The sequence below is a fragment of the Notothenia rossii genome (genome assembly GCF_949606895.1).
Source record: "Notothenia rossii genome assembly, chromosome: 9".
Classification (NCBI taxonomy): Eukaryota; Metazoa; Chordata; class Actinopteri; order Perciformes; family Nototheniidae; genus Notothenia; species Notothenia rossii.
Window position 1 is genome coordinate 57,484,672 of NC_136907.1, and position 9,731 is coordinate 57,494,402.

At 39.5% G+C, this 9,731-nt stretch overlaps 1 protein-coding gene across 1 annotated transcript; it reads right to left on the minus strand.

Moving 5' to 3' along the window:
* Nucleotides 1-104: 104 nt before the first annotated feature.
* On the minus strand, nucleotides 105-4,743 carry LOC307020836 (cAMP-dependent protein kinase inhibitor alpha-like). The gene is made up of 3 exons (XM_079652431.1): nucleotides 4,438-4,743; nucleotides 3,569-3,759; nucleotides 105-2,265 (listed from the first exon to the last, which is right to left on the minus strand). The coding sequence occupies exons 2-3, from the start codon at nucleotides 3,729-3,731 to the stop codon at nucleotides 2,192-2,194; spliced, it is 237 nt and encodes a 78-aa protein (XP_079508557.1). The 5' UTR covers nucleotides 3,732-3,759; nucleotides 4,438-4,743; the 3' UTR covers nucleotides 105-2,191.
* Nucleotides 4,744-9,731: the final 4,988 nt, after the last annotated feature.

Below are 9,731 nucleotides of genomic sequence, written 5' to 3' on the forward strand. Positions count from 1 at the left end.
TTGACCAAAGTTTGAGGGTCATGCATTAGTTTCTGTCGGTTTCACAAATTCTCCTACAGTGCTACCTGTTGGCCAAATTGCAGAAGTACAACAAGATAATCCACTTTCCATTTGACTGCCATCAGTTATTTATTTTTGTTTTGTCACAGAGAGTAGAAAATATGGTTATAGACAGTCTGAGAAACACCTACACAGAATCATGCAACTGTTTTAACTCTACATGCTGAGTTATAAACAGTGTGGTTTAGGATATACAGCGTTGTGAAAGCGGGTGGGAGTCACTATAGTCACATGGCAGTTTACAACTTGAAAACCTGATTGAATAAGTAATATTTAAAAAAGAGTTATATTTGCTTTATGATCTTCAGCGTGAATAAGAACGAGACGCAGTCAAGCTGCAGTATTACAGTAAGATTATACTAGAAAATAACAAAGTACACAGTTTTAACAGTGCATGCATGTTGGTCTTTACAAATGATGATTATGCATCCATTATTAGAAGCAGCAATGCAGCCTCAATGTCAGAGATAAAAACTTTCACACAAACATGTTATAATAACTGGAAGCTCCACTGAGTATTGCATATCTACATTTATCGAATAGTTTAATAGGTTGAGAAAAATGTATTCACTTTACTGCTGAGAGTAAGACAAGAAGATAGATACCTCTTTCATGTTTGAATGCTAAAAATGTAGCTCGAAAGATTTAGCTTAGGGTAGCGTAGCTAACTAGATTAACTAGTTTATCTAGATTGTAGAGAGAAAACAAAACAACAAAAAGTGTCCCTAACACTTCAGCAATTTTATATATAGTAGGTAACAGCTCAAAGGTCCGGACAAATTGACACACATTTTGATACCACAACTTTTAGCTTAGCTTAGCATGACAACTGGGAACAAGGGGAAACAGCTAGCCTGGATCAGTCTTAAGGTAACAACATATGCTTACCAGCACCTTTTAAGCTCACTAATAACATTAATGTATTATGTACACAATCTGTGGTGAAAAAACATGGCTAACTTCCTTGAGTCTCTGCTGGTAGCCCGGCAACTGGTTTTCGCTTTCAAACGTCAGTTTTCGTAGATATAATATTATACTATTATAATAGTTAGTTATTGAAATTTAGGGGGGCTGATAGTTATTGATCCTCTGGAGAAAGATAGTCTAGCTGTTTCTCTGTATCCACTATGTATCCTTAGCCAAGCTAACCTTCTGCTACATGCGGCTACATATTTAGCATGTAGCCTACACGACCAGCATCAATCCGCTTATCTAACTCTCAGCAAGAAATAGAAAAAGCCTATTTCCCAAAATGTCACACTTTAAGGTTATATTATAATGGCATCATTAAAAAAAGTAACCAAAAATATAAACATTTGAAAAGATAGTACATCATCATCATGTTCAACCACTGAGTCTGAATAAAAGATGTCATCCAAACTGTATTGACTGGAAATGTATATTAAGTATTGTTGTTTAACAGAACACTTTCACACCACCATCCATATTCTGCTTTCTACAGTAAAAAAAAAATTCACATACAGGATATTACTGGATTTTGTCCCATCAAACACAATAGAATCAGTGAATATTTTTTCAACAGATAAAGTAAGCCCCAGTGTTTTTGTCCATGATGTTTCCCAACTACCCCTACTAAGTAGTCCAATTCCCTCCACGGCATTATCAATTTAGAGGAAGCACAGGCCATTAACTGGCAATATAATCTCTATCAGCATCACTACAAACATGCTACTCCCACTGTGACCCATTACATCAGCACGTCTCAGTGGTCTTACAAATTCTCAAACTACACATAAGATCTCTGTCTATTTTCTCTTTTCGTTCCTATCCTCCAGCCTGCGTGTTTAGTAACTAAGACTGAAAGTAAAATCAGCTGTACATGAGCTACACATTTGTCTCTCTGCTCACTCCAACTCTGAAATACAGGCCTGCCAACAGTGTGTTATTGTAGTGCACAGCAGAGCCACAGGGACATGAGAGCACTGGGTGGTCACATCGCAGCACAGCGCCTCGAAGGAAGGATGAGGGGGTCAGTGCCCTGCTTTTAGGCACCTCAGCAGTGGTGCACTAGCCTCCAGCTACCAGCCCACTTTGAACAAAAGGCTTTGTCACAATGGCGGCTGGATTCCATCTGGCAGCTCTCTGTCTACTGGCAGCAGTGTGTGACAGGTTAGCTGTTCCTCTGCCCCAGCTCCCTGTGGGACGAGGACGAAGAGCTCTGGCTGTCCTCAGCATCGTCTCCATCTGCAGGAACATGGGGAAAGGGAGAATGATTTACGTAAATAATAATGTGATCATACATACAACGTCTTTCACATGTTTTAGGCAATAGTCCTGGGTCCTCATCATTGTTAATTTTCAGGAAAGAATTAGCAAAAACAGATTGTCTAAAGAAAGATCCCAGATAATTTTGCTATTATTTTTAGGGAATCCTGAACGTTGTGGCACTCACAAGTGGTACACACTACAGCCACGAAAGACTGTTTTAGCAGAATTTGTTTAAGGTTTACTTAAACACCCCTGTTAAACAAACTAAAAAATAGGCATTTTGAGTCCAGAAAAACAAGACAAGATGCTGGATTTCGACTGGAAACAGGAAATTGAAAATGTTATAATAAACTCTATAAAATTGGAGCATAATCAATGTATGAATGGGACTATAACCAGGGGTGCACATAACTGGTACGCAGGTACGCATGCGCGGCAACAATCTGAAATGCGTACCGTCACTTGTGTCACAAAGCGCATTTGCGTACCGATGTATATGTGAAGCTTTTCCAGAAGGCGGTTAGATCATCGGACGACGGAGTTGGTCTCCGTGTGCACAGACAGGGCTGCTGTTAACGTCGGCCTGTACAGCAGCACTGCGCTAAAACAGCTGATCACAACGTTCACACGCTCTGTGGTCACGAAGCTCTGCACTCTACTACTACTACTCTACTACTACTACCCCCCCCCCCCTGACATTCGCGATACAGGGGGCTTCATCATACTCCACTAGCACCCCCACCCGCTGATATTCGCGATACAGAGGGCTTCATGGGAACTTTGAGGGCAGCCGGAAGTTGGAGTACCAAACACTGACTCCAGGTACTCATCTGAGTACATCACTGAGAAAGTTGTGTGCACCCCTGACTATAACTACATTTTTTCCCACAATCCTGTGCTGTACAATGATGAAAAAGTATTGTTGCATCCTTGTCATTTGTGTGTTCTTGGCAGCGAAAAGATATTGCGAGAAAATAAGAACAAAATAAAATCAAGATCATTCAGTTTGGACTGAAATAAATAAAGTGTAAAGACTGGGTTGAATGACCTTTACATTTTGAAAATCTTATTTGATTTGGGGTTAACAAAAGTTACTTTAAGCCTCTCAATGCAGTTCAGCTTTTCAAAGATGCAAGACTTCATAATATGAAGCCATTAGTCAACAATAAAACATATAAAAAGAAACTCTTGAGCTAAGCAAAGGCTTCAAACCTGACAAAAAACAAATAACCCTTTACACCCACACACATATCCCCTCCAGATTAAGGCTGTGGTTTACCTCCCCCTCCTGCGTTGATGTGCAGCTGGGACAGAGACAGGGTGAGGGGCAGTTGTCGCCCATCAGGGTCGCTGGGACTCTGCAGAATGTCATGCATGGCGTTCCTGCGTCCCGTCCTGCCAGAGGCGATGAAGTCAGCGTACGTGGCCTCAACATCAGACATCGCTCATGCATCGTTCACACAGCAACACCTACAGGAGGAGCAAATAATCATCAACATTTTCAACACACAGTTCTCCATACAGTTTCATGAAAGACTCAACAATATAAAACATGAAATATGCATAATCCTCATGTTACATCTTACTCTACAGAGGGGAAGGAAGTATTTATATCTCTACTTAAGTTAAAGTAGCAATACCACACTGTAAACATGTCTTACAGAAAAAAAGCCCTATGATTAAAGAACCAAAAGTAAAAGCAGATAACTCTTCATGCAAAAATAATTATATTATCACATTATCACATTATAATATGGATGCCTTATTTGAGTACATCAATGTAATAGTACATGTTAGTAGTAGTACATGTTAAGAATAGTAGCCTGCTTAAGAAAAACAAGGCCTCCCTATTTACTTTAATGTAACCCCAGATGTAGACAAGATAAGATTGCAGTTATATATCCACATTTCTAAGCCACTATTATAAACACTGAATTATTGTCCTAATGTGCTTTACATTAATGTTCACAGCTTTACATTTTAAAGTAGACTATATCATGCTAACCAGGTAGCCCGTCCATAGTTTGGCCCACACGTCAAGAATCAACCAGATTCAGATATCTAGGTTAACCACAAGTCAAATGATATATCCATAATATATCATTAAGCAATTTTACCAGCCCAAGTCCCGTTTTGGAAATATCTTACCTTAAGTGACAGCTCTACCAGTGCTGTAGCCACAAGCTACATTTCTTGGGAGTGACTTCACCTAGAATAAGCACCACGACAGGCCCAACATCGCGTCAAACGACACTACAAAACAAACAAAACCAACGAAAAATGCTGGAAACAACCCAAGTCAAACAGGTAACAATCCCAACGCCACTACATAGCGCGACAAGTCAACACATGGATATCATCTAACAATATGAATCACATCAGTAGGATGCTATGTAAAGTCCCCAGTCTATTCTCCCTTGCCGTCGCATCTTCCTCCTTCTTGACTAATCAGAAACGAGGAACCTGCTTCTAGACGCTGATTGGACAGGAGACACAAAAGGATGAGAGGAGAGAGCATGGCTCTGAGCAGCACCAAGGCTTATGGTGCATTCGTGATCACCTCGTAAATCTCATCATCATGAATAAACATCCATTTATCAATCTATCTATGATTTTGAAAGCAGTTTAAAAATATTTGTTCAAGAAGCAAATGTGTATCATATTTTCATTTTAATATTAGATTCGTTTTACAAACTGATGCAAATTAACATTTACTGAGAAAAAGAAAAGAAAATCACATGAATTAGTTAATCAATAAGTATTTATTTATATAGGCCTGAAGTGAAGTGAAGACTAAAAAAAGTAATTTTAACTAAACAGATTATAATTATAGTGGAAAGATGTGGACAAACCGGGACAAAATTATAATAAAACTATATCTTGGATTGTAAACAAGATTTTTGTTTGTATGTTATGCTTTGATTTACCACATGATGGCGCTGCTGTCAGCATTTATCTTTAACAGAGCTCCCTCAATTCACCTCAACAAGTCCAAGACAATATCAGACAATATCAGCTGAGATAAAGAAAGAATTACACGTTTTTCTTTTTATTCAACAAAGATATTGAGGCTAAATGTGTGTACATATGTAAGGATGCTCCATCTGTGTTGTAAGGCAAGGCAAGGCAGCAGCATGTAAAACCAAGTATTGCACATAATTAGACATAAAAAAGAGTCAGAAATAAAAAATTATACAATATAAACATCTAAAAAAAGAAGGTAAAACAGAACTAAAAAAGTGAAAATGTAAAAGTTGACCGTGAGAAAAACTATGTAAACTACCTGACAAAAAAAAACACTAATGAAGTGCCAAATTACAGAAAACACAATATAATATAAACTCTCATAATATGAAAGTAGGATATTATTTACATTTAGTAAGCAAAGGTGGCAAAACATTTATTAAAAGGAAACGTTAATGTACAGTGGGAAATTATAAGTCCAGAAGCTATGGAGCAGTGAGTTCTCTGCCAGCCAGAGGTGAGTTGTTATACACAGTGTTGGCAGGAATGTCTTCCTGTATCTGTCCTTGTGACAGCAGAGCAGACAAAATACTTCTGATTCCCCCTCATGCATTAAAGATGAGAAAACATATAACAATAACAGGTGCAATATACAGATACAAAAAAACGTGTTGACCTTTAAACATCAATCAATCAATGTCAATCAATGTTTATTTATATAGCCCAATATCACAAACATTACATTTGTCTCAGTGGACTTCACAGTTTGTACAGAATATCAGTATGACAATATGACACCCTCTGTCCTTAGACCCTCACATCTTACAAGGAAAAACTTCCAGAGAAACCCCACAGTTTAAAGGGGAAAATGGGAGAAACCTCAGGGAGAGCAACAGAGGAGGGATCCCTCTCCCAGGACGGACAGACGTGCAATAGATGCCGTGTGTAAATCGAAGAGATAATACATTTCACAGCATAGGTAGACCAAATGTTTGGAAATGCATGTGTCTGTAATAAGAAGATGAATCCAAGAGGATGTCAACAAACCTGTGGGAGCCATCAGGGAAGTAGTATGATGAGACAGGCAGGACTGCAGAGACAGGCCCAGCCACGACTCAAAGTCCAGGACTCAGATCCAGGACTCAGGATAGAGGATCCAGGACACAGGGTCCAGGACTCAGGACTAAGGATCCAGGACTCAGGATCCAGGACTCAGGATAGAGGATCCAGGACTCAGGACTAAGGATCCAGGACTCAGGACTAAGGATCCAGGATCCAGGACTCAGGATCCAGGACTCAGGATAGAGGATCCAGGACTCAGGATCCAGGACTCAGGACTCAGGACTAAGGATCCAGGACTCAGGATCCAGGACTCCGAATCCAGGACTCAGGATTCAGGATCCAGGACTCCGGATCCAGGACACATGTTTCAGGATCCAGGACACAGGACCGCAGCAACAGGATCAGCCACGACTCCGGATCCCGGCGTAGATAGACACCAAAAATAAATGTTGGGAAGCTGGGTTATTCGGAACATGAGAGTACACAGGACATAAGGAAGAAGTAAGGTCCAACCCGAAAGTCTAAGCATATAGCAGCAAAACTAACGTGTCTACGTACATGGACTCCCTTATGATAGGTTGAGGGAAAGGGGTAGCAAGTAAGAAGTAAGGAACAGAGGTGGAGAGGCATAAAGTGTATGCGTACATACATGCACTCCCTTAGGATAGGTTGAGGGAAAAGGGTAGCAAGTAAGAAGAAAGGAACAGAGGTGGAGAGGCGCAACGTGTCTATGTACATGCACTCCCTTAGGATAGGTTGAGGGAAAAGAGTAGGAACTAAGATGTATGCGCCACATCTATACCATGAGCTCATTGGTCCTAAAAAGTTTTTTTGGCACTGACACCAATCAACAGTTGTGCGTCGACTCGGCAGGGATCAAGGCACGTATATGCTTCTCCCTGCTTCCACCGTCTACACACACAACCAAATTACATCTATACCATCATTAAGGAAAAAGAGTAAGAACTAAGATGTATAGGTGAAGAGGCACAACATGTTTACGTCAATACTCTCTTATTAGATTCTCTTATCAACAATAAGGTTTATCAAAAAGGAAGGTCTTAAGCGCCCTCTTAAAAGCGGATAGGGTGTTTGCCGCCCGAACACAAACTGGAAGCTGATTCCACAAAAGTGGAGCTTGATAAGAAAAGGCTCTGGCTCCCATTGTACTTTTAGAGACTCTAGGAACAACCAACAACCCTGCATTCTTGGAACGCAATGCCCTAGTGGGACAGTAGGGTATAATGAGTTCTTTAAGGTAAGATGGAGCCTGTCCATTAAGGGCCTTGTAGGCGAGAAGAATAATTTTAAATTCTGTGTTCTATAGGGAGCCAGTGTAAGGCAGCCAGAACAGGAGTAATGTGGTCCCTTTTCCTAACTCTGGTTAGTACACAAGTACACAAATATAACACCAAGATTCGTTAAGTCTCACTGGAGGCCTAATTAATGCCATCCATAGTTAATATATCTTTGGATAGTTTGTTTCGTAGATTCTTTGGGCCAAGTACAATAACTTCAGTTTTGGCCGTGTTTAACATAAAGAAATGTAAGGTCATCCACGTTTTTAAGTCCTTGAGGCAGTCTTGATTTTTATTTAGATGATTGGATTCATCAGACTTGATGGATAAATATAGTTGAGTATCATCCGCATAACAATGTAAATGTACAGAATGATTCCTTATAATATTGCCTAACGGAAGCATATATAATGTGAACAAAATAGGTCCAAGCACTGAGCCCTGTGGCACTCCATGGCTAACTTTGGTTTGCATGGAAGATTCATCGTTGACACACACAAACTGAACCAGCCTAAAGCATTTCCCTTTATGCCAACTAAGTGCTCTAGTCTTTGCAATAGGATATCATGGTCGATAGTATCAAATGCAACACTGAGATCGAGCAAGACAAGAATAGAGACAAGTCCTTTGTCTGAGGCTATGAGTGTCACGGTTTTAAGTTTGTGTGTCTGGTAGTGGGGTGTTTTTCTATTCTCCTTGTCATGTTTTCCTCCCTGTATATTGTCTGGTCTTTTTTCCCTGTGTTTTCCTGTCTGTCATTAGTTTTCCCTGGTGTGTCTAATTTCCTGATTGTTTTCACCTGTCACCCCTTCTGTGTCTCCTGTGCTAATCAGCATCAGTCCCGCCCCTGATTATTCCCACCTGTGTCTTGTTACCCTGTGTTTAAATTCCCCTGTCTCCCAGTGTTCAGTGTCAGTTCGTTTTCGTCCCTTGTCATGTTCAGGTCTATGTGCTCCTTGTCTTTTGCCTTGGTCAGGTCTATACTCTTTTTTTGTACTCGTGAAAAGTTGTGTTCCTCACCACGTGAGCAATTTTCTTTTTGTTCTCATTTTTTGTCATCTCATCATGAGATTAGTTAGCGACTGTGCAATTGTGTCCTATCTCCTAAGTGCCTGAGTTCGTAACAATGAGAAGGTAATTTGTGACTTTAACCAGAGCTGTCTCTGTGCTATGATGTGTTCTAAAGCCAGACTGAAAATCTTCAATTAAATCATTGTTTTTTAAGTAATCACACAACTGTTTTGCTACTGGTTTTTCAAGAATGTTTGAGAGGAACGGAAGATTAGAAATAGGTCTAATTGGCTAAAACCTCTGGATCGAGGTTGTGCTTTTTAACCCTTTAACTGCCGGACCAAGAAAAAAGCTATGGAAAAATGATTTTTTTGCATTTTCTTATCAAGTGGACTACAAATAAGCACAAACACATTTTTTTCTTTGACTGACCACACAATTTTGTTTTTATGAGCCTCTACCGAATGGTCGAGCTGGCCTGCTATGGTAAAAGTAATCATCATATACAGTACAGCATTTGTATGCATCAAACTCAAACAAAACACAAACTCAAATACATTTGTTTTTTTTATGGAAAATGAGCAAAAAAAAAAATGGAAAAAAGTAATGTAAAGTGTTTTTCATGATAAAAAAAATACTTGCTCATCTTACTGTATTGGCCTAACAAGAAACCACTGGCCTAACAGCAAATGTCTATATCCTGTGTTGGCCTAACTTGCTCATCTGTGTGCAATTTTGGGCTGAATGCCATGCATGAAAGGTGCTATATAAATTATTATCACTCTTTCACTCTGAGATAAGGCAGTACTAGATTTAGTAATATTGCCATGAATCTAGCCATTTATTTACCATATTTTATTGGAAAACATCTCTGAAACTCTGAAAAAGTCATATTGCTAGCTTACCATAAAAGGCCAATTCGACCGATTGGTTGAGTATATTTTCAAAAAAATAATTACACCCTTGTTAAAACTTTTTTTGTGCATCAAGTTATCTAATTATGTTCAGTCAGTGCCCTGCCACTAAAATATGTCAAAAATGATATGGTTACCTTCCAAAAGTTGAGCAGTGATCTTTAGCATTGTCAACTTTCTCAGTTGAAGCTAG